We start from the raw sequence: 24,873 nt of genomic DNA, 5'->3' as shown, positions 1-24,873 counted from the left end.
CTTTTCGTTGACTCACGAAAGCCATGAGGTGGTGAAAGGCTCAGTGCTAATAAGATGTGCAAGCTCTTTGTCAGGACCACACACTTGTTCATTACAACAAGCTAAAGTATGGGACTGCAGACCTCAGATCATTAGCAAATTTCTATTGCTCATGTCACTAGGCTTTGTTGTCAGTTAGGAATATCGCATGCATCCCAACATAGACATAATCTAAACATTTTCACTAAGAATGGGTGTTATCTAAAGTAAATTGCATGGCAAGGATCTTACCGGTAAACACCTTCAGGAACACCTGTTCATTCGTGCATTATCCAATCAGCCAATAATGTGGCATAAGCCCAATACAAAAAAAAAAAAACAGCTTCATGTTAATGTTCACATAAAACATCAGAACGGGGAAAACCTTATCTCAGTTTGTTCCTTGTGGTCTGGGTGTTGGGGCGAGTCAGGCTTGTTTGAGTATTTCAGAAACTGTTGATGTCCTGGGGTTTTTACACACTACAATCTCTCAAGTTGTTGTAAAAAACAGCCAGGGAGCATCAGTTTTGCAGGCACTAAAATGCCTTGTTGATGATAATGATCAGATGAGAATGGCCAGACTGGTTCAAGCTCACAGGAAGGTTATGGTAACTAAAATAACCAGTCTTTACAATGGTGGTGAGCAAAAAAGCATCTCAGAACATACAATAATGTGCAAAAGGCTTAAGCACCCTATTTTTCTTAGTACAAACTTTGTTATAGATTTTGATTTTATGACTTCTACATTATCGAGTCAGTACAAAAAAACATTTTAAATTTCCAAACATTAGTTTTCCAGCACAAAATTTTATGCTACAGAAAGAAGTTTGTAAGTCAGTAAAGAAAGCAGCGTATTAAATGGTAAGAGATACTTTTCAGAAAAAAAAACCCCTAAAACAATGAAGGCTGCTGGATTTTGCTGCAAAAACAAGAAGCAAGTGTAAGAGTAAAAGTCTCCAGAACTGCCGTGACTGGTTCTGCAAGATGCTCGGTAAAACTTACAGCTCATTTCCTTATAAAACTGCACTGATTCCACCTGAGACTACCATTTTATTTTTTTAAAAGCAAAACGTCGTCACACCAAATATTGCCTTATATACATTTATTACTGTTTACTGCTTTTTATAGTATTTTTTCAAATGGAGAAACATTTAATTTCATTACTTTATAAAGACCTCTTTGCTCTACAGCATTTCTTTGCATGTGCCTAAGACTTTCGCACAGTACTGTACAAGAAGCCAAACCTTTAGGTAGATGGGCTACAACAACAGATGACCACGTTTGGTACCATTCTTGTCAAGAACAAGAATCTGAGGCTACAGTGATCACAGATTAACCAAAACTAACAGTTCAAGACAGATTTCCAATCTTCAACTGCCCAGTTTTCGTGAGCCTCTGACTCAATGTAGCATCAGATTCCTGTTCCAGTGTAGTCAGTAATTTGGTTGAATTTAGCAGAAGCGAGCTGTAGTTCATATTAAAATTCACATAAACAGCCCCAAAATCAGGGATATCAGTACAATTTTGGACCTCAGGTTCATGTGCTCGGTGTTTTAAAATTACTAGCGTCATATAAATTCACAGAGTACATCTTCAAACTCTAATTGATGTCTACATTTTGATTGCCTTCCATAGGATAATATTGTTTAGAGTCTTTGGAATTATCCCAACCCTTTACAAAACCCATGAAGACACACTGCCTATGCTACAACAGATAAATGCTAACACAAGATGTTTTTTCGACAACCAACATGATGAACTATTGCCTTGATTCTGGTGGGCCACAGTTGTTTTTTGTTCTCTCTTTTACAGAGCCTGGAGTTCTTCAGAGACCCTGGTTTTTCCACATTACTGACAGCATTGCTGCCGGACTAGCTCCTCCAATCTTTGGTTCATCAGTAAGTTGGTGATGGAAGTTCCACTCTGCTACACACCCTAATTAAAGGCTATTCAAACACATTTTCCATCTACAAAGTAGATGAATACGCAACCAGCTTTATGAAAAAGATGCAAATACACATCTACTAACATCCCTCTTCCCAATTATTCAGATAGCCCTCCTACACAGCACAGACTGCGGCTGCAAGCATGTGTGGGTTCAGGGTATTACTAACAATATAGTAACAATTGGAGGGTTTATAGGATTAATATTAGGACTAGCAAGTGTGTCATTATATATTTATATATATATATATATATATATATATATATATATATATATATATATATATATATATATATATATATATATATATATACACACACACACATATACGGAACCTTATATGTATGTGTGTGTGTGTGCATATACACACACATATACATACATATATGTGTGTATAAAAATGTAACGTCCATATATTTTATTAAATTTAAAATATGTCCATATATTAACAATGGACACAGAAGTCACAACCAGTTAGGAATAAGCACAAAAACCTTATTTCTGAAGCCCACTCACCAGGCACCATGGCAGTGAATCTAAGGGGTGTAGGGGTGTGTGTGTGTGTGTCTCAGGTAGCCAAGAACATATTCCATATCCAGCATGGTTCCTCTCTGCTCTGCAGGAGAGACAAGCAGATACAAGGAGGGTACACTCTACTGAGCTCACTGCAGAATTAGACACTCTCTCGCTCAAAAAAACCCCTCGAAAACTAATCATAGCACGTACAAGTAATGAAAGGGGTACGTTTGCAGTACAGACAGACAGCGGCCTCTGCTGGTGAAATCATGTGATTACATCATTATTATAAAAACAGTAACGTTATTCACATTGGCTTTAAATAAAAATCATTTTTATTTTTTAAAATAAATGCATTTTTACAGTCTAAAACCAGCAGGCCATGCACTGCTGCTCAGAATCTGAGGCAAACAAAACAAAAACACAAAAATAATAAACGATACAAAAGGGAAAAGATATGCGAAAGTAGCTTTTATTGTACTTCATCTTATGACAATTTGTCTCAAACTCCAGGGGACGATGGTTCTCCTTCATAATCAAACTCATATCTCTTAAAATTAGCATTCATACAGGATTACAAACAGGTTCTAACATTTTACTAGCAACTTACTATAAATGACCCACAGAAGTCGCTGCTAAAAGATAATTCTTTCCTGTGTGCTAACAAATAAAATCATAAAAACAAAATAAATTGTCAAATACTCCAATGCATCAAACAGAAAATAAACATTTACATACTGTGTTTAATTTAAGGCTAGATAAAAGTAACAGAATATGAAACAAGCCCTTCGATGTGAGTGTCGAAACGTGTACCAGCTAAGCCTGGAGCTTGAGACATGCTTCATCACATTACTTAGATATATTTTTTTTTTACACTTACAAACTCAATAAGACCTTAACATAGGCAAGTACACATCATACCAAGCAATGCTCAAAAGATGGCTTTTTTCCTTCTCTTCTGGGAAAAAAAAAAAAAAAAAAAAGCATTTCCAAAAAAACGACAGAAAAAAAGCAGCAACAAAACAACAATACCTGTACAATTCTATAAAATCGTTTTTACATTAGTTACAAAAACTAATACTTCATTTAGCATTCCTTCATAGTCATGGAGAAGAAAAAAAAGAAAGAAATATGAACATTGCATGTACTGCTTTTAAAAACACAGTGACCTATTGCTGGTGCATAACAATATAACAGCTTTGAATAATACTATATGGTTTAGGATAAAGGTGTGAATGACCGAAGAGAAGGCTGTACAGAAAAATATGAAACAAAGACATCATGGTGCTTCTTGTAGCCAAGAGCCAGCAGGCTCCAGAGCACAACTGAGGTCATCCTCACTGACTTCATACAGAATAGGAGGGTAGAGGCTGTGCTCACTCGACACACAGGCCCTAAACTGGACAGGGGTCGTCTTTTCATTACCATTTTCTTCAACACGTAATTATTTGATAGATTCTGTAGCTAGCAAATTAAGATCCCTGGAATCATTCCTTCATCATGTGGCCTTCAACATCCTGTTTATGTGCATTGCAAACGGCTTGTTACTAAACCTGAAAACCGCTGTTTAGTGGTGGGGGGAAAAAAAAAGAATAAACAAAAGGCCATCCTCTAATGGTTATAGTGCTGAAGATCAATACGTTATCTCATGCTGACTCAGGACGTCAGACAAAAAAGTAAACTACAGCTTATTCGTTTTGAGACCTTTCCTTCAATGTAGTAGTGCTTGCTATCTTCTCAAGGGATCACACTAAAACAAAAGCGTCTTCTTAGTTGCAAAACTGCTTGTAGTGTAGAATACTCTGGTCAGCACTAATAGAGAAAGACCCTCTGACCTAGCTCATGTAGAGCAACACTTGAGTGCTGGAGAGCTCCTTCATAAAAATGGCTGCCGTTGCCAAAGGTAGTGTTAACAACAAAGGGACAATGAGTGGAAAATAAAATGGACGTTATGGCATACAAAAGAAGTGAAGCAGCATAGGGACCGCATTAGAATAAAGGCAAATGAGCACCCAAACAATCACAAATCTCTTAAAACCATCGGATCGTAACACGAGCAGTGACATTTGAGATGAGCTTGAGTATTAGCATGCAAGGTGAAAGGTCATGGATGTCACACTAGCCTCCGCCGTAGTACGCATGGTGCACAGAGCTGGAGACTACCATCCGACACTGCAGTGACTACGCACACCAAGCACTCTGGGAAAGGAACGAGAAGCAGCTGTCTCTGTGAAAGTAGCTGCTCGCTTCAGGAAACAAATATTTCTCGGCACAAGGTAAAGCCTTGGATGGCGGCAGAACATTCTCATTGTTCCTCAAAGTCAGCTCATTAGTGTTACAAAGGTGTCTGTAAGCATTAAGGCAGGAACAAAATAAAAATTAAAAAGATGGCAGCTTTCAAACAATCATTGTGGCCAGATGTATGGCATGGTTAAAAAAAACAAATCAAAACACAAGAAAAAGAGTAAATGAACAAAAATCCCAGGCACCCCATGCCACCCCACCCCCTGTTTTGCTGAGGTTCTCCCTCTCAGACCCAGCCACTGGTGAGCTTGTAGAACATTTCCTCATCAAGGGACTCATTCTGGTCCTTGGCCCTCGTGGACAGGAAAATGTAGCCACCGATGAACTCGTGCACCACCTTACAGTCCACCTCGGTGCAGGTGAACGACAGACTGGGCTCATCAGCAAACTCCACTGTAACCTAGAGAAGAACATACCAAGGACTGGTTTTGAGAATATGAAATGTGTGGAACAGATATACATATACGAATGTTCTGACATTTTCCTTCCCACCCTAATGATATGCTGATGTGTATCATATAAGCAACTACCAGATGAGAATCTCACTGCAGTGATTTATGTACACTGCTTTCATTCAGGTCACCTATATTTGTAAACTAAGCTCTGTATAAAGCTGTAAAACAAAACAAAAAAACTCTGCTTTAAGAAGGTTTTAGGAATATGTGCATCAGAGCTAAAACAGAGCTTGTGTCATCAATGGTCAGTTCTGTGGAAACCATGAAGCAGGGCAGCACTGGTACATTTTGAATCGAGTGCTCAGCAGCATGTCTACTTCGACGTCAAATACTTAAATTGGCAGCCCACTCTGGATGGCGCCATAGGCAGCTACTTGTATATACACAGATATTTTTGCCTGAAAACAGCTTTGCTAATGTTCGTCTCATCCTAAAACCTCTGCTGTCATAGCATTATGGCTTATTTTTGATTTCACTCATTTAAAACACAACTGTCCTTAGGATTACCATTTTAACTGAGTATGTTATATTTAATTTACAGTATAAAATGAATTGTGCAAGGAAATAAGATGTAGTATCGTCTTAAACCTGAGTTTAGGTTACGAAAAAACACCTCACCATCTTGATCTCCCAGTTGACGTTCCACTGTTTCATATTGCTGAAGCGCCAGGTCTTAATGGCGTCTCTGGTGCTGGCATCTATGCGGATCAATCTGTTGTAGGTGATGCCAATCAACTCCTCTCTCTTACTGCCTTGGAACCTTAGAAATAGATGTGAAAAATAAGACTCATTTACCATACTTAACACACAACATAGGAGTTAACTGTATGAATATAAATAGAATGGAAAATAACGAACAGTAAATTGGGTGTGCCTGTTTTGCCTGACTTACAAACATTTGTATGAATCAGGGAGTTTGGAGACTTGTAAAAATGATTAACAAGACTATGCACAACACACTCACTTGGCCAAGAAATGAGTGATCCCAAACTCTGGCAGTGACTGCCAGGCCTGGATGAAGCGCATCTTGGCCTCAATGAGACTCATCTGGGCCACGTTCTGATGGGCCTCTAGGATACGAGCAGAAATCTGAAAACAAATGCACAAAACACTCAACACATTCTTCTAGTCTCACCCTTCCCAACACCCCACTCCCACACAGAGGAACAAATGACATCAAGAACCTTTATGCTATTAACAAACCATCACCAAACAGGAAGTGAGTGCAGCAGAGAGTGAGAGGTGATGAAGCAGAGAGGCATTCCTCACCAGTGAGAGAGCTCAGTGGTGGGGTTTAGTCACTCCTAGCTAGAGGTTGACCGATGGATGGAAGTGGAGTTTACCGAAACCAATACCCAAGTTGGGCAGTACCTGCCGCTGACCGACTGATCAACAGATTTAAATGATGATTTAAAATTGATACTGAATGAAAACATAACTCAAAAAAAAAAAATGCTGAACTTTATTACAAAAATAAACAGCACTGACTTTATGAAAATGAGTGAAATGTGACCATGAAAAGTGTACTGTACTTATTTTTTAAATGAAAAATATATATATATATAGCTATTAATAAATATTAAAGTAAATAAAAGAAGCAAAAAGTAACAGTCAAAATAACAAATAAAAAGAGACTAAAAAAAAAACACTTCAAATAATGCAACAAAATGTGTCAGTGATAGTTTTTATTTCGCCTCTAGAGGCTGCTCTTGCACTTTATAATGACAACGGACCCTTCTGAGCCGCTACAGCAACAGACGCGATTGTGAAAATTATCGGTGTGGATTTTTGCTGACAACTGATAGTTCCAGCAATTGGTTATTGGTGCCAGTTAATAGGCAAAACTGATCAATCGGTCAACCTCCACTCCTAACCACAGTAAAGTGCTGCTTCTGACCAATGACTAACTACTTACTACAGGAAAACAGATCTGCCTGCTTTAAAGTACCATTCTTTTCCATTTCAGATTTTCAACTTATAGTACTGACACCACCACCATTTAGTCTCAAAACATGTTCACAGTGGTTAGTTTCAAAAAGAAAAGAAATCCAAGGACATAATAGAGCAGATCAAGCAACCTACAGTGGTGCTTGAAAATTTGCGAACCCTTTAGAAGATAAAGAGAACCCAATTAAACAAATGAGACAAAATTATTATACTTGGTCAATTATTTATTGAGGAAAACAATCCAATATTACATATGAGTGAGTAGCAAAAGTATGTGAATCTCTAGGATTAGCAGTTAATTTGAAGGTGAAATTAGAGTCAGGTGTTTTCAATCAACAGGATGACAATCAGGTGTGAGTGAACACCCTGTTTTATTTAAAGAACAGGGATCTATCAACGTCTGATCTTCACAACACACATTTGTTGAAGTGTATCATGACACAAACAAAGGAGATTTCTGAGGACCTCTTTTACTAAGTTGTTGATGCTCATCAAGCTGGAAAAGGTACAAAATCTCTGAAGAGTTTGGACTCCACCAATCCACAGTCAGACAGATTGTATACAAATGGAGGAAATTCAAGACCATTGTTATCCTCCCCAGGAGTGATCAACCAACAAAGATCACTCCAAGAGCAAGACTTGTAATAGTCTGCCAGGTCACAAAGGAACCCAGGGTAGCTTCTAAGCAACTAAAGGCCTCTCTCACATTGATTAATGTTAATGTTCATGAGTCCACCATCAGGAGAACACTGAACAACAATGGTGTGCATGGCACGATTGCAAGGAGAAAGCCACTGTTTTCCAAAAAGAACATTGCTGCCCGTCTGCAGTTCAAAGATCACATGGACAACCCAGAAGGCTGTTCACTGGTTTGGACCTGTTTTGCTGCATCTGGACCAGTATGACTTGCCATCATCGATGGAACAACAAATTCTGAATTATACCAGCAAATTCTAAAGGAAAATGTCAGGACATCTGTCCCTGAACTGAATCTCAAGAGAAAGTGGATCATGCAGCAAGTCAACGACCCTAAGTACACAAGTAATTTTTACCAAAGAATGATTAAAGAAGAATAAAGTTAATGTTTTGGAACGGCCAAGTCAAAGTCCTGACCTTAATCCAATAGAAATGTTGTGGAAGAGTAGAAGTTGTTCTGTACTGAAAACTGAACAGGATTGGTCAACAGTTACCAGAAATGTTTAGTTGCAGTTATTGCTGCACAAGGGGGTCAGACCAGATACCGAAAACAAAGGTTCACATACTTTTGCCACTCACAGATATGTAACATTGGATCATTTTCCTCAATAAATAAATGACCAAGTACAATATTTGTCTCATTTTTTAAAATGGGTTCTCTTTATCTACTTTTAGGACTTGTTTGAAAATATCTGATTATGTTTTAGGTCATACTTATGCTGAAATTTAGAACATTCTAAAGGGTTCACAAACTTTCAAGCACCACTGTATATAGATTTAAACTAGGACCCAACCAAAGTATCAGTACACCAATAAAATTGGCAGATATTTATAGATATTATTTGAACAACATCCAAACTCATTATAAGACGATAATCGCTCACTTCATGTAATGAGATTCTTAAACTTTATGGGCAAATTAATTCTTAAGACAGATATTTACATGATATCAATGTAGACAATTTCATATAATAATAAATGATACTGTACCCACACTGATAGCAAACATAAAAAAAACACCTCCCCCACCTCCTAAATCTCAATTTGGGTATATGGATAGTTTCATTTTTGCATTTCAAACATAGCTCAGTCATTTAAAATATTTATGAACCAGCATCCACACTTTATAAACTGTACTAGATAAAATAATAATGAAAAGGAACATGTATTTCATATATTGTATTATATTGCTTGGATTATATCAGTATATGTTACTGGCTATCAATTTTTAGTTAGCTGTTTTCGTAATCAGTTGGGCCCTACTTTAAACCACACAAGTTCATTACTTAACCACCAAATTAGTTAGAAAATGGATATCTAACAAGAATGATGGAGTTAAGAAAGACATCACATCGCTGCAAGCAACTGACTTACCAGGTCCCTGATATAGCCTGGCTGAGAAGGTCAGGGGCAGGAGGAGAGCAAAAGAAGGGGGAAAAAAGATAAAAATGTAAAACAAATAAAGCAGGTGAGAAAGTAGCAAACAAGCAGACAAGTTTAAAACAGAACAGATTAGCCTTTATCAGTCAGCATGTCAAAAATAGCTAAACAAAAAGGTTAGCGCATGACAGGCGAAGCTCATGCAGCAGTCTCCAGCTGAATACACAAGAAAAAAAAAAAAAGAGGTGTGTAACAAGCAGCGCACAGCATATTGAAAACCTACACAAGAATGAAAAGACATTTGAAAAAAGAATGAAAAAAACACTGCAAAATTTCAACTTTTACTTGCTGAAAGATATAACTGAAAATTATTGATAATATAGAACAGTTGGATTTAGTAAACTTTAGATCAACATAAAACATGGATTACATTGTCTGGAATACCTACAAACAAAACTTACAGGTACTAGCCAACATGGCAATATATACTGCCATATACACATACATATCCACACACTCACATGTACATAAAAAAAATACCCTTATTTCATTCATGAAAGGACAACGATAGATTACTACTGATAGATACTGTACATTTCCACAAGAGGGTGCTACACCCCAAATTGAATCCAAATTGACTCAAAATGCCCTGCTTTACGCAGTTGACTCATACGTATTCTGGTGGATAACACCAGTCAAACACAACATAAATAAAAGTAAACAGTCAAGTCTGGCATCACAGTGCTTAATGTTCTAGTAATTAAAGCATTTCTCCCTCTAAATGTGAGGAAATGCCTGGCTTGTTGGTGAAGAAAAGGTTGGAGTAGACAAACAAAAAACACAAAATCCAGCATCTTCTGCACGGCCGAGAACGCCGGTCGTGTTTGTCCTAAGCTACGTTCACAGGCGGCTCTCATTTCCTGCTGCTTTCCCGCCCGTTTTGTCCGTTCCCACCCCCCTCAGTTCCAAACACAGACTCAAGGGATCAGATGGCTTGGAGCTTTGATGTAGTGACGACAGGGTGGAGAGCAGCTGGGAAAGGTTGGTCATATTACAAGCCACTACCCCTCCAAACATTGCAATCTGTGGACTTCAGCCAGAACCACTGCCCCTCGCTAACACTACACACACTCAGCAGGCCCTAGTGGTCTCACTCGCTCCCATATACGTGCTCTAACCATCTTCTGGTTTCTGGGTGGAGTTAAAAAAAAAAACAAAAAAACATGGCGGCGGATATGCTTTACACAATAACACCATGCACTAAAAGCTGCTGCATTCAAAATCTGCTCAGCTCAGGAGCTGGGTTGTGAAATTTCCACACTTGTGTCAAACTGCAATGATACACGTACTCCCTTTTAATAAGGCATTTCCTGCCATTTCCTGTGCTGCTAATTTACAGCCTTCTCAGCAGGCTGCAGCTACTCAGAGTACACATCACACTACATCTGGCTTATTCCCATACCCTGACTCATCATTTAAAGCAGCTACACCTCCTCATTCAAACACCCATCTAATCACTTACACACTGGGCACATTCCAGCAGTTCCATAATATCAGCCAAAACATACCAACATGTGCTATGCTACAGTTTAATTGCTTACACATGTACCATGCATGAGTCTCCACAATACTATTCAGTGCAAAACCATTTTATGAATTTGAAATTTTCTGTCCCTTGAATTGTATTTTTTCGTCCAGTTCACTTCTATTGGTGCAGAGTGCACTATATGGTTTTCCTTAAAACGTCTCTACACAAATACTCATCTTTACACTAATCAGATATGTGCTACATACTCCAAACTTGGGCTTACAAGGGCATTTCCTCTTCCACTGCAGGGTAAAACAGGGAGAAAAGTGTTCACATGACAGTGCCACCTGGACACAGTTTGTTACGGAATGCTAAAAAAAGAGTGTTTAAACCCATGAAATGTTATGAGAACCATGATTTGATTTGTGACAGCAAGTTTAAGTGCTTGTCTGACTTACACACCATCCAATAGCATTCGTGATACATTAGTGAGGTCAGGCAAGAAGGCCTAGGGGGCAGTCAGCATTCCAGTTTATCCCAAAAGGTGTTCCATTGGGGTTGAGGCCAGGGCTTTGTTCTTCCACTCCAACCTTTGGCAAACCATGTCTTCCTGGACCTCATTGTGTGCACATTGTCATGCTGGAACAGGTTTGGGCCCCTTTGTTCCAGTGAAGGGAAATTGTAATGCTACAGCAAACAAAGGCATTCTATATATTTATGTGCTTCCAGCTTTGTGGCAACAGTTTAGGACAAGGCCCACATGTGGGTGTGATAGTCAGGTGATCACACAATTTTGGCCATATAGTGTATTAATTATGTTACTTACAAAGATACCCTGACTATGTAAAATGACAGAATTATGTTTTATGACAAGATGTTCTGCCATTGAACTGCCCTAATTCAGCGAAACACTCCTGTAAAAGTGCCTGTCACTTGACCGTGAACTTGCACAAATTCCACCCTCTTGGAAATGAATAGTGTGCAGGAAAGCACACAGCCAACAAAAGCTGTTTCTGTTGAGCAAGACCCTCCCCCAGGGGCAGGGTACATAGGTTCTTGAAAGCATTTGATTAGAGAAAATTAAGATTAGGACAGGAATGGGTCATCAAAAAATATATATAATAATTTTCCCAGAAGTGAAGAACTACACATGAACTATTTTTTTTTCTATATATACTGCCATATTGGCGTAAAAACCTTTTGAAAATTTTTATTTCTCGAGCACTTAAACATGACATCACATCACATCAAAGCGGTACAGCAGATCTGACTGACTTGTTGACTGATGAGGTTTTACATCTACAACACATTTGTAAGGCCTTACCCGGATTACTGCCTCTTTCAGAAAGGTTGACATCTCATCACGCTACCAGTCAGAGTCATGGACAATAAACACTTGTACTAACTCAGCCCAAACTTTCCAAATTGTTCATACTGCCCGGCAACAAATGAAGAGGAAAAAAAACTACCGCATTTATTACATTCATGGAAAGCAGTTCTTGACTCACTTCCTATCGTTTTTATTAGGCATGTCCTAGTCCTGATTTAGCAGCACAAAAAACGGAAAAAGAAACCGTTAGTTTTCATGGGTGTGTGCTGGTGTGGGATGATCAGGATTTCACAGCACTGCAGTAGGCAGTGAGGGAAGAGGTGTGATGTAGATAAGTGGAGTAGATACATGCATTCCTCTGGGGGACAGTCTGATGCCAGGAGGCCATTTGGGAGGGCTCACACCCAGTACACTGGTAAGTACAGCAGAACCCAACTCTTCTTCTCAGGCCCTTTCACCCAGTTACACTCATTCTTTATCTCTATTGTATCTGTATATTACCATCTGTAATCCATTTCCCAACATGCATGAGCTAGATTACCAAGAACCACAAAAGTAGATTAGAAGGTTTAAGTGAATAATCATCATCAGTTCCACCCAAACTGAAGTTCATTATTCTTAATTTGGACCTGAGAGCACTAACCTGCTTTTGCTCAGGTGGGAACCAACGTGCATTACTTAGACTGTTTTCCCATTTGGCTACAGGTTCTAACCACCTTATCTTCAGTTACCTGCTTGTTCTTGTACTTCTTCAGATATCGTGGTGAGACGAGACACTCAGGGTTGATATCTGTGGTGATCGGTTCAATAATCTGGGGATCTGGGTTCATGTGCTGCATCTTTAAGAAGGACAGAATGTTCTGGACCTCCAAGTTATAGGAGCTATCTGCCATTGTCTTCCCTTTGGAGGCCAGACGACAGGCAGCCATCCACTGTGCGTACTGCTTCTCCTAAATACGTGCGAATAAAAAAACTAAATCAACTTTAGCAATTTCATAAAAAAAAAGTGTGAGATGTATGATTCGAAGTTATAGTTACTGAATCAGTGCGTTTACATGGACAACAATAATTCAATATTAACCCGATTAAGACAATACAATGATTAAGAAACTACCATGTAAACAGCAATTTTTAATTACCTTAATCTGATTAAGGTCATACTCGAAGTAAGCAATAATCAAATTAAGACATGTGGCGTATTCCTCTTTTAGTCACATTATCAACGTGTATTACAGACATGTAAACACCTTAATCACACTATTAACGTTGTGTGAGTTTTCACTGCATTTTGCGACAGGACACGATCACACACGGCAGTGCTCAACCATTTTATGCCGAACAAGAGAGCACGGCTGCATCCCAAACCGCGTACTTACCTACTATAGGCCTGTAGTGGGGAAAAATACATGTATCTCGGCTACTATATAGACGGTAAGTATGCGATTTGGGACGCAGCCCATGGCTTCAAGCAGTTGTCTATTTGCATGTATACCATGACAAATAATTAACTGCATTTAAAGCGTTTGTAAAAAAATTCATAAAAACACCCAAAACTGTATACGGTACCATAACGAAAATGAACTGTATGTCGATATGTGAAATCCTGGAGGGCTGTCGGACGGCGTGGCGCGGTGACGTAATGACGTGTGCCGTTAATCTAATTATGTTCTATAACATGTAAAACGGGAACATGAAAGGAGCATTCTAAAAGCGACTCCTGTAAACACCTTAATCACATTATTATCTTACTCAGAGTAAGGTGAATAATTAGATTACTGCTGTCCATGTAAACGTAGTCAATGTTCATTCAGCTGTTAATAGGCCATTTGCTCACCGTGTCGCATCGCAGCCAGATCTCATTCATGCCATCCGCTACTGGGATTAACAACTTGATGTTGAATTTCTGACCAGAAATATTTACATCTGGCGTAACCTCACAGCCTGTATAAATAATTAAAAAAAAAAGACACAAGAATGCACAACTTCAGCCTCTAATATGTCAAGTATTAATTCTAGAAAACTAAACCCAAAGTGGTTCTTACCTCTCAGGTTCATTTGGTGGGCAGGTATGCCATGGGCCTCCTCACGACTCTTGTAGCAGGAGATTGTAATGTCCTTGAATGTGCACCAGTACTGCTTGGGTCCTTTCAGTGTCAGTTTCTTTGGCCTGAGAAAGGAAGCAAATATCTCAAACAATGTATGTAAGAATTAGAAGCAAACATATCCAAAAGATTACATGTATTTGATAGTACACAAACAATAATAATTTCATAAAATAAGACAAACTATAAGTCTAAAAAATTGGCTTTTTTGTTTATATTGTTATATTTTTATATGTTTTCTTTGATCTTAAAATGTTTCTGTGAGAAGTTATGCCTTACATCAGTTCCCAAGCCTATTTATAATAAACATTCTGCCTCTTAAAGACTTTAATGTCAAACGTAATATTTGTATACAACATTCAAGCTTGTACAATATTTATTAAAAAAACAAAACAAACAAACAAAAAAAACCATACAGTAGTTAAAACTGAGAAGCTGTGCTGGGTTTAACTCACTTAAAGACCTTCACATGATCAGCCAGTTCTGGGATGGATGTAATGTCACCCTGGGAATGAAGATGGAACACAGAGGAACTTTGTTGAAAGGTTCATTCAAATTCTTGGTATAAAAAACTTGTATTCAAACTGAAAGACAGAACAGTGCAGTGGAGATGTCAGGCCTGCGAGTGTGTGAGACGGAGACTACCAGTGTGTTAGAGGTCTTTCCTCCCTCCAGGGTGATCTCCAGATCTGACAGTGCAGCGTCCACTTCATCCACCTCCTTCTCGCTGTTGTTCATGTGATTGTCTGAAGACATGATGGACAGCTTGTTGATGTGATACTGAAAATGAAGAAGGTCATTCAAAATAAGAGCATGTTCAACAATACCGAAAGAGAAAACCAGTATTTTCTTCTTTAAATACGGTGCAAGAATAGTATCCAGTCTGATAATCAAATATCCCATAGTAATTATTTTCCACACTGCCCCCATTTTGCTGATTACTGTCCATGAGTACTCAATTTTTTTATGAGTCATAAGGCTATATGGAAAATCACAATGGAAACTCGTCCCTAAATACAACTTGCTGACAAATGGTTTTTGTACCATCAAACAGCTGCCCTCACTCACGTTTGCATGCTGTTAAGCAGATGGTCTGATAGGACAGGTGATTTTTAGACTCTACTAAACAATCACTGCGCAGTTAAAGATCTTGAGATGGGTAGATCCCACTACATTCAGACATTGTGATAATTCAAGACGCTCACACAGAAAGTACTCCAGCCAGCCTGAAACCCAATCCCAACATTAACTAGCCATCCAGCCAAGCAAACGCAGCTCTGACGTAGAGGCAGTCTGGACTAATTTAAACTCGCCACAGCCAGCATCTGCGGGGCAGGAAACACTAGACCCCGAATACAAGTCAATAAATCCCATGCTGAAAAACTAACACCTCTTAAGCACGACTGCTGGAGATGGATGAATGTTAGGCTGTGTGGTCCTACAACCCATTCAGCAGGCACCCACTCTATGTATACACACACATGGGGGTGAAGACAGTTTGGCGTCCTTGGGTCTTGTCACCCAGCTTTAACGATGGTCTGAAATAGCAAGATGCCCCCCCCCAAAGGCCAAGGAGGCTTCCAAAGGGGGCACTGGGGCTCATATCACACCTAGAACCTTAAATTCCCCCCTAAGACTCCTTGTTACATCCTGGGCCAAATTGCCCTTGTGTACAGGCTTAGAGCAGCTTAAAAGCGTTGGCATTCATTTGCAAGCTAAATGAGCATTTTACAACTTCTAGTCTGGTTCAACCGGACACAACTTCTAGTCTGGTTCAACTGAAATGCTGATAGTCAAATACATACCGACCTAAACAAATACACAAACTGTCACTTTGAGCAAAGGGTAATTCTACTATTTCTATGTACAGAATTGTAATTTGTATATTCACATCCAGATGTAAAAAATCTTGGACAAGCAAATATCTTGTGAGATATGTATATTAACTCTAATTACAACAACCACAAGGTTTAATAAGCTAAGCCTAAACAGTGTGAAACAGCAAAGAGAAGCTGTAGCAGCACACACATCTGTGGACAGCAGTTAACCCTAGCCAACTACAGGTACACAGCCTTGTCAATCCATTAACAGAGCAGGAGGGCAGGGAGCCCAACATAAACACTGTATGCACTCTCTCGTCACTGGCTTACTAAGCAATCCTGTAGCCTAATATGGCCTTGTAGATGTACCTCCCACCCTTTGGAATTCTCACACACGTTCACACACACACGTACACTCGCGCATGCACACACTTTCACTCTTATTTACCTGGAGGGCCGCAAACATCATCATCTCTTCCTCAGTACACTCAATTTCCTCCAGCAGGATGGCCCATTTGGCCTGCTCGTATAGCTGGTTAACCCGGATAGCATCATACTGTGGAGGACAAGAGACAGCACAGCTTGTTCATCCCAGCTGAGCAAACAGGACACGTCTGAAAGCCACTTCCTCCATCTCACAACCACTGTGTCAGCTGCAACAACTACCTGACTGCTAAGAATTCAGCACAGTGGTGTTCAACATCAAGAACATCAAGATGTCAAGGGGGGGTTACCATTTTAAGCATTCCTCTACTGATTGCAATACTTAACAAAATACACTTAATAATCCAAACATTCAAGAGAGCAATGTACTCTAGGAAAGACCCAGCTAGTAGGTGTATACTATATTGTACTGTACTATATTGTATTGCACGATGAGATTAAATAACAGACTCTAACCTTGGGATTGAGATCAAAAAAGCTATGATATTTGAACCGCAAAAGAAGAACATCGTTCTCTTTAACGTCCTGCTCCATCAGAGACCTGGAGGAGTCCAGCCACCTTCAGAACATACACACAAGATAGCTAAATTACAACCAAATCCATCACAAATCTTAAATCCCCAATCCTTAGAACCATGTTTCTGGACTTACCCTTGATTTATTTTGGCCTTATCGAGGAGGGAGGGCGGTTTGTAGAGCTTAACCAGTATGTCAGGTGAGGAGATGGGCTGACTCACAGCGAGGATGCTGGGATTGCCCTCAGACAATGGACTGTCTCCAAACCAGGCTGAGGTGGGGGAAAGTGGGCTGCCATCTCGAGAGTCATAGGTGGGAGTCATTGTCTTACTGTAGAGGCCAGGACTCGAATAGATACTCCCTGAAACAAAGAATGGACATCAGCATTCTGCTTTCTATTTCAAATGTCTGTTGGTATATGCTATATAATATACTAGATAATTATGCACTTTAAGCTTAGTCCAGGACTAAAGATGTTTCCCAATATAGATACTCCATAAATGATTCATTTATAGCCCAAGACTATTCTTAATCTGCATTCACGAAACTTAAATTAATTCCCTTATGTGGTAGGACACAAAACATCATTGCAATGCAAGATTAAGACAACATATGTATTTAAAAAAAAAAGAAGGAAAAAACATTGAAACACCGTTCACACACAATCACTGATGTCACCACATTAAATGCATGGCAACCTTAAGCAATAAGGCAACATGCTGATGCACATTAATACACACTCTTCAACACGTGGGGTGCAAACACAGCAAACAGCACAACCAGGAGCATGAGGGGTTCCGGAGCTCATGCTGTGACAGCCAACATGTCTTACAACAGAGTGGGAGGAATATGCTAAAAATCTATTATGCTAACGGGTTATGATGTTGTAAAAGCATTATTCCAAACCTTATACACATTGATACATTTCTAGTATATAATTACAATTTTACAAAAATGTTCTCGATTTCCTGAGGTTTCAGTCACAAGTTTCCTCGACCACAATCAATCAATCATTAAGAGTTCAGTGTTCAAAACTACAAACTTGAACAAAAAATAAAATGAAAGGCCAATGAATGGTTTTATGGCCCCCCTCCTTCTGGATATAAAAACCATACGCATGACTAAAAAAATAAATTACAAAGTGACCACATTTACACACACACATTTATTCCATTCTTTGTGAGAACTAGGGCTGGAAAACTGCTCACACTGTATTCAGAGGCATACATACTGTTTCTAATTATTTGTGCAATAAATGCAGAAATAATATGAAAAGCAAGGGTATTCCTCATGAGATACTTAATGTGGTTACTGAGATGAATGAAAAAGAGTAACCGTTAGGGCCGGGCGATCTACTGATATAATATCAATATCGTGATAGTTGAGTGTGTGATGCACTTTTCTGAGATCGTTGGTATGGTGATGTATTTTTTAAAAAACATTTTTAATAATTACTAATTAAATGGTACTGAATGGAAGCGGTTGATTTGAAGTAACAAAGAACTTAATCTTCTTTGTAGGCATTAAAGCAAAGAATCGTCAAAGTCAGTTTAACTGCTGTTTTGCAGACAATCTGTTAGCCAAATTATATAATCACGGTGGCTTAATGGTTAGCATGCTTGCTTAGCACCTCCAGGGTTGGGGGTTTGATTCCTGCCTCAGTCCTGTGTGCGCAGAGTTCTCCTTGTGCTTCAGGAGTTTTCTCCGGGTACTCCAGATTCCTCCCCCAGTCCAAAGACATGCGTTATAGGTTGATTAGGATCTCTAAATTGTCTGTACTGTGTGTGCGATTGTGCCCTGCAATGGGTTGGCACCCCGTCCAGGGGTGCTTTGTTCCCCTGAGTCCCCTTGGATAAGCTCCAGGCTCTCCTATGATCCTGTTTAGGATAAGCAGTATGGAAGACGGATTATGCTTTGTGTATCTTAGAAATGTCCTCAAGTATCGTGATATGATTTTTTTTGTCTTATCGCCCTTCCCTAGTAATTGTTGAATATTCTTGGCTTATTCTTTGCAAGTTGGCATGTAGAGTTTAAAACTGACATTTAATCCCTGAATTTATTCCTAAAGCATCATGGGGTGGCACATATACCTGAAAAAAGACCATAACCATAATGAGTCAACCTACCCAAAATGACATGCATGTAAATGTGGTCAGGGCCACTCATTACATTCCCATGTGAATCCTTTCATTTGCTAGGAATATCATTAGAAATTAAAAATTTTAGTCCACTTTAAACAGTTTTTTTTCCTTTACAGGCACATCGTAGCCCCTGACTGAAAGGCAGGCACGCCAAGCCACCAGCATAGCAGTGTGAAGCCACAGTGATCCACCAGGGCAGGAAATGGCTTGTGGAAGGGGGAGAGGTCATGAGAAAAGAGGGAGATCCAAAGGAGCAGTGCATCCACAGGCCTTTGGGGAGAGCTTGTGGAGGTTCTCATAAACTCAGGAGGAGGTCACGCAAGGGTTTTCTGCTCCCAAAAGGAATGTTAAACTCGCAGAGAAAGCTGATAAGGACAGCAGCTCTGCTGGAGAGAGCAGCAGGTCAGCATGTTTATTTTACCCAGTTTACGGTTTGGAGATGGTCAACACAGCCTGGCTCTAAGAATGTTTACATCCTAAATCCTCACCACACACACACACACTGAGACAGAGACAAGGATTGGGATTTGTTTGAAAATGAATAGATATACTCAATATATAGGGGTCCTGATCCTCTTCTCTTCTACCAGCATCCCCCCCAACCCCGAGCGTTTTATGTTCAAGTTAGTAAATAGTGTGTTAGAATACAAAGCCCTTTTAAAACAAAGAAGCGAAATGACTAAAGATGCAAGCTAATCCAGGACCTCCCCCGATTTCTTCACATTCGCTCCTTATCCTGGCCTGGGATAATGAACTCTCAGGGAAATGAACTTTCTGGGAATATTAAGGGGGAAAAGGAAAAAGCAAAACAAAAAAGCACTGTGAGAATCACTTTTTTTCCATGGACATTATCAATCCCTCAATCATCTGAGAACCAAGCTGTGACCTCCTCTGCTTGCTAGCTGGCAGGCATAGGCTCGGGTGCTTTGATTGGGGAGACGTGGAAGAAGCAGTGCAGAGAGGCACAGAGAAACAGTCTTACCTTTCACAGGTCCGATGTATATTACCTCAGAAGCTAAAGGAGAGGGATGAGGAAAAGCAGAAGAAAGGAGATGGGACAGATTAAAGAGATTAGCAGACAGGAAGAAAGAAAAAAGTTAAAGAACATGGAGGAAGAGAAAAACCCACTGAATCTGAACCCACCAGTCTCAAATGTCAGAATGTGACTCATTTTGGCCTTTACTGGGTTGCCAGTCAGGGCGAGGATGTGGTATGAATATATTTTACCCAGTGCTAGTCACCCTCTATGGTTAATGATTCAGTTTGAGGAGTACATTGATCAGACTAGGTCTTTGGTTAAGCTTAATCATTTTTACCAACACACTCAGCACTGGGGTAGCGATCCACTCCCAGACTCCTCCATCCAACCTATGTAAGTAAACCATTGCAGAATTACATACATTACCTGTAATATTGCAGAGGTTACCCTTTACTTTCAGCACACAATCTATAAGAAAACACCAAAATTTACACCTCAACGAGATCAGTGTATTAGTGAGAGTGTGTAAGCAAATCTTCCTCCTGATAGGTGAAGAGAGCCCACTCCAGCTTGACTGCACTGCAGTTATTCTTATCTGTTCAAGCCCTTCCCGATGGGTGGTAAACAGTAGTGAACTCGTTTCCTGTTGTGGAGCAATAGCCCTCAGAAGCTTGCGCATGAAAAGCTGGAATTACATCCACTCAGTTCTCAGAAAGAGCTTTTGTAGCGTGAAACATGGAGATCTCTTATAGAGACCATGCAGGACCCCTACTCTATTCTAATAAGGGTCAGTCCTGGGTTAAATGCTAATACTGAAGGAACAAGGGCAGGATTGACTGAAGACCTGAGCTCAGAAACAGTAACCCTGCACACTAGGCCTCTGCGACCCCTTTGCTTCGTGTCCTAGGCCTGCAGGCTGCATCTGTGTGGGTGATGGCTGTTCTGGGGCCCTGGGTGGAGCATGGGTGGGACAATGAGCTCCATTCATGGATTCTTGGCAAAAACTCTGTCTACAGATGCCTCTTAAAGTGGGTTTGCTTCATCGCTGTGGGGCATTGCTTGATGGCTGCCCGGTTTGTTTCAAAATGGCAGTGTGACCAAGTATGTGCGGAATCACATAAAGCATTTGGTCACAACAGCCAAAGACCATGCACTATGATTGCAAATCAAATGCTTGTTCCATGCCCACATGTGGCCCACATAATTCCAGCACACTCTGAAAATAATCTCGCTTTTGTTTCATTGCAGTTTAACCACACACTCTAAAAACAACTTTCCCTATATATGTAATATACTATATATTATACCACCAAGCCAAAACAAATCTAGTTTAGCCAGACCATAAATGCAGCCTGTGAGTCTGCTGACCTGGGCCAGAATGTATAAAGCATCTGAGAAGTACCATTAAAATAATCTTCAAAGTCTATTTAAGAGCAAAAACGTTCTTCGTTAAAAGCTGGGAGCAAAAATGTGTTATAAAATATGCTTGCAGGATAACAAGGAGCAGGAGTTAATCCTATGACTAAATCTTAAACATGAAGAATGGCAATTGCATTGCCATAAATCAACCAAACAACACTTCCATAGTACAAATACAAAATGCACAAGAAGTAGGCTTTATGCAAAGTACAATCATAGAAGTGTTGAATATCTTATGATTACAAAATAATAATCATCAAACTATTAATGTTTTATACGGATGAAAACATTTCCAAGCTCAAAGACAGCAGATTTAATTCCACGTTCACCAACGACACCTAGTTTCAACTTCTCAATATTTAAATTAAGGAGTATGTTTGAGCCTGTTTAAGAGTAGCACTGAGTTCTGGCAGACTAGTCAGAATAAGAAAACGGGGTGGAGGTGATCCAACCTTTTTGCGCATCACAAAAAAAAAAAAAAAAACAAATGAAGGGGGGGGAAAGGGACACACTATTAAAATTCCAGTTTCTGAAACATCACCACCAACACTGTACAAGATTCCTTGCGCATCTGCACCTTTCAACAGTAGGAAGTTCACCTACTCAGTGTAACAGAAAAAGGTCTTCAAAGAATTAAATAAAGGAAATTTGCTTTCTTTTGAACAGAGTGGCAAGATAGCTACAGGTTGAGCGGTTGTATGACAATATGCTATGGATTAGCACAAGGCTTCTATACTACTGGATTGAACTGCTATTCATACGGTTATCTCTGTGGCGGCCGGACGGGCAGGCGAGAGAAAGAGAGAGAGAGAGCGAGAGAGCGCGAGCACGCAAAGGCAGATGTACCTGATCCCGGAGTAAGCAGAGGGCCTTCCAGCTCCAGAGTCTCCTCTTCATACTCCTCCAGCTTTTTCTTCTTCTTTTTGGGGTCACGGGGTTTGCGCAACAGGGACAGCTCCTCAGGATGGCGGATATCTGCAAAACAAAAGGGATTTTTAGAACCTTTTCCCTTAACATACAGCGGGTATGTAATTTGTGTGTAATGAGTTTAAAAAGACGTTTCTGCAAGATCAATTACAAATTGCTGTTCAGAAAACATGGGACGAGTAAAAATACCTCAAGAGAATATTAGCAGTTTAAGAATTCTAAAGCAGGAGTAGACAAATCGCTAACCCAGACAGCTGGAGCAAGCAAAGGCTATTCGTTTTGTTTATTCATAGTTAATAGGCAAAAAAGTAGGCTTAGCAGGCTAATGGTCACTAGTGTTTCTTTCTTCTCTTGTCAAACAACCAGAGAATGAAAAACCCTATATACAGTATATTTAAATAAAATGCCCTGGGTGGTGTAACTATAGTAGGGATGTCACGAGAATCGATACTTCAGTACCATGTCGATACAAACATTCTTAAAAGGTGACGGTACTTGTTTTTCTGCAGTAGCATTGATACCGTGGTAATGAAGGTACCGAGGTTGCAATTCTTCCGGAACTGAAGAGGGCAGCAAATACGCATAAGTGTTTTAGTCGGTCCACAAGTGGTAAAGAAGAAGAACAACACCTACAAGTACACGGGAAACACTACAGAAGATTAGCTCAGCTTATAACTAATTTAGCTCCGCCCCGACTCGTTGAGAGGAAAAGAGAGGGAAGGTAACGTCGGTTGCCGGTGTGCAACCGATGCTATCGTTCATTTCAAACAAAGCGAGGAAACACCTGGAATTTGGAGAAGCACCTGAAAGACGGTCGTATATTATGTTTGTTTGAGGCAGCTGGCATTGTAGCTGTGAAACCAGCTAAGGTTATACTCCATGTCATGTTTGCAATAGCCAGTTATTTGTTAACGATGCTAACGCATTGCAATGTTATAATCTACCTCCTTATTTAAACTAATGCTTGCATTCAGAGTATAAGGTGTGTGTGCACTTTGGCACTTGTTATTAGCACTTAGCACTGTTTTATTAGTCACTGTCAGACGGTGTTTGATAACTAAAATCTCTCTCTCTCGCTCTCTCTCTGAGGAGGATGTCCTCCAGGAGTTTTACATTTTATTTTTTACATATTTATTTATTTTTTAAACCACACCGTGGTACCGACTTTGGTATCAAGTATCATGTACTTTTGGTGGTAACGGTACCAACTACTAGATTTTTGGTATTGTGACGTCCCTAAACTGTAGTGCACATTACTTGTTCTGAATCGCACATCACTACACACAACAACTTTTACTAGTAGGATTAATTTACATGCCATTTTAAGATTCAGGAAAAACAAAATAAACCAGCATAAATTCTCATGCAACTCTCCTGCTAGAACAATACATCACCTTGCAGTTTATCACGTCGAGACAAAATATAGACGCTAGCCAGACTTGATTAGAACTGCAACAACTAATCGATAATAATCGATAATGAAAATCGTTGGTCTGTGCGCGGCACGAGGTAAATTTGCTCATTACGTTACTTCTGTTCTGAAAACATGCTCCAAAGCGTAAATACTAAAGTAGTGTCCCAAATGACATACTATACACTTACACTATGCACTATATAGTCTACTGTCTAGTGTGTGGATTTTAGAAAGGTAATGTCGTCTCAAATGGAACACTAGCGTTTTTTTACTAACCGAAAGTATAAGCCACATCCTAATCAATGGCGCATGACGTTATATGCACATAATATGACGCCACTAGCTTTAGCCTAATTCCCAGAGTCACTGACAATGACTTTCTTCAGTTTACTGTTTATGTCAGCATTGCCTTTTATTCCCAACATTAGTCTCCAACAGACAGAGGCGAAATCTCCGCCGAAATCTCTCACATGACTAAGGAAGAAAGTCCTCTAAGGCAGGGGAGCATATTATATTAAACACCATGGAGATCAAACAGTGCTGCATGAGCAGAAAGTTATGTTTATATCCAAAATACTCCACTGTGTGCAAGGGGCAGGGAAAAGTGGTGCAAGCTTTAGCTTTTAGTGGTGCAAAAAGGTTTAGTTCAATTCCAGTTTATTGTCATTATATGCTGTATTTGCACGCTTGCAGTGTAAATTCTGTAGTTTATTATAAAGGAAGTGATCTGTTAGTGCTGCGTGGCTCCGTAGACGCAGTGATACAGAGTGAGAGCGCGAGTAAGATCTGTAATGTCTAATTTAAACACTACGATCAAAAGTAAACAAAAGTAAATTAATATGTCAAAGCAGTGAGTAACAGAAACCAGAAGGTGCAGTGAAAGGGAGTTATTATTAATTTAGTACTGTAGTTTAATTCAGTGCTTTTTGTGCATCCATAAAAAATAATGCATAAATACTTGCGCGCGCGTGTGTATATATATATATATATAT

General features: G+C 39.6%; 1 protein-coding gene across 2 annotated transcripts in view; it reads right to left on the bottom strand.

Moving 5' to 3' along the window:
• Window positions 1–2,935: 2,935 nt before the first annotated feature.
• Window positions 2,936–24,873, bottom strand: part of fermt2 (FERM domain containing kindlin 2) — a 44,792-nt gene continuing 22,854 nt past the window's right edge. Inside the window, exons 4-16 of one of the 2 annotated variants that reach the window (XM_053633758.1) lie at window positions 22,387–22,515; window positions 20,125–20,157; window positions 17,137–17,362; window positions 16,942–17,044; window positions 16,490–16,597; window positions 14,867–15,001; window positions 14,677–14,726; window positions 14,162–14,286; window positions 13,954–14,060; window positions 12,851–13,069; window positions 6,203–6,327; window positions 5,857–5,998; window positions 2,936–5,183 (exon numbers count right to left, since the gene is read on the bottom strand). In XM_053633758.1, the coding sequence (XP_053489733.1) occupies window positions 5,010–5,183; window positions 5,857–5,998; window positions 6,203–6,327; window positions 12,851–13,069; window positions 13,954–14,060; window positions 14,162–14,286; window positions 14,677–14,726; window positions 14,867–15,001; window positions 16,490–16,597; window positions 16,942–17,044; window positions 17,137–17,362; window positions 20,125–20,157; window positions 22,387–22,515 (1,676 nt within the window). In that variant the 3' untranslated portion in view covers window positions 2,936–5,009. The remainder of the gene's footprint in view (window positions 5,184–5,856; window positions 5,999–6,202; window positions 6,328–12,850; window positions 13,070–13,953; window positions 14,061–14,161; window positions 14,287–14,676; window positions 14,727–14,866; window positions 15,002–16,489; window positions 16,598–16,941; window positions 17,045–17,136; window positions 17,363–20,124; window positions 20,158–22,386; window positions 22,516–24,873) is intronic. The other variant, XM_053633759.1, reaches the window with a different exon arrangement.

This window comes from Ictalurus furcatus, chromosome 9, assembly GCF_023375685.1.
Source record: "Ictalurus furcatus strain D&B chromosome 9, Billie_1.0, whole genome shotgun sequence".
NCBI classification, from domain to species: Eukaryota; Metazoa; Chordata; class Actinopteri; order Siluriformes; family Ictaluridae; genus Ictalurus; species Ictalurus furcatus.
This window is presented reverse-complemented; position numbering and strand designations above follow the sequence as displayed.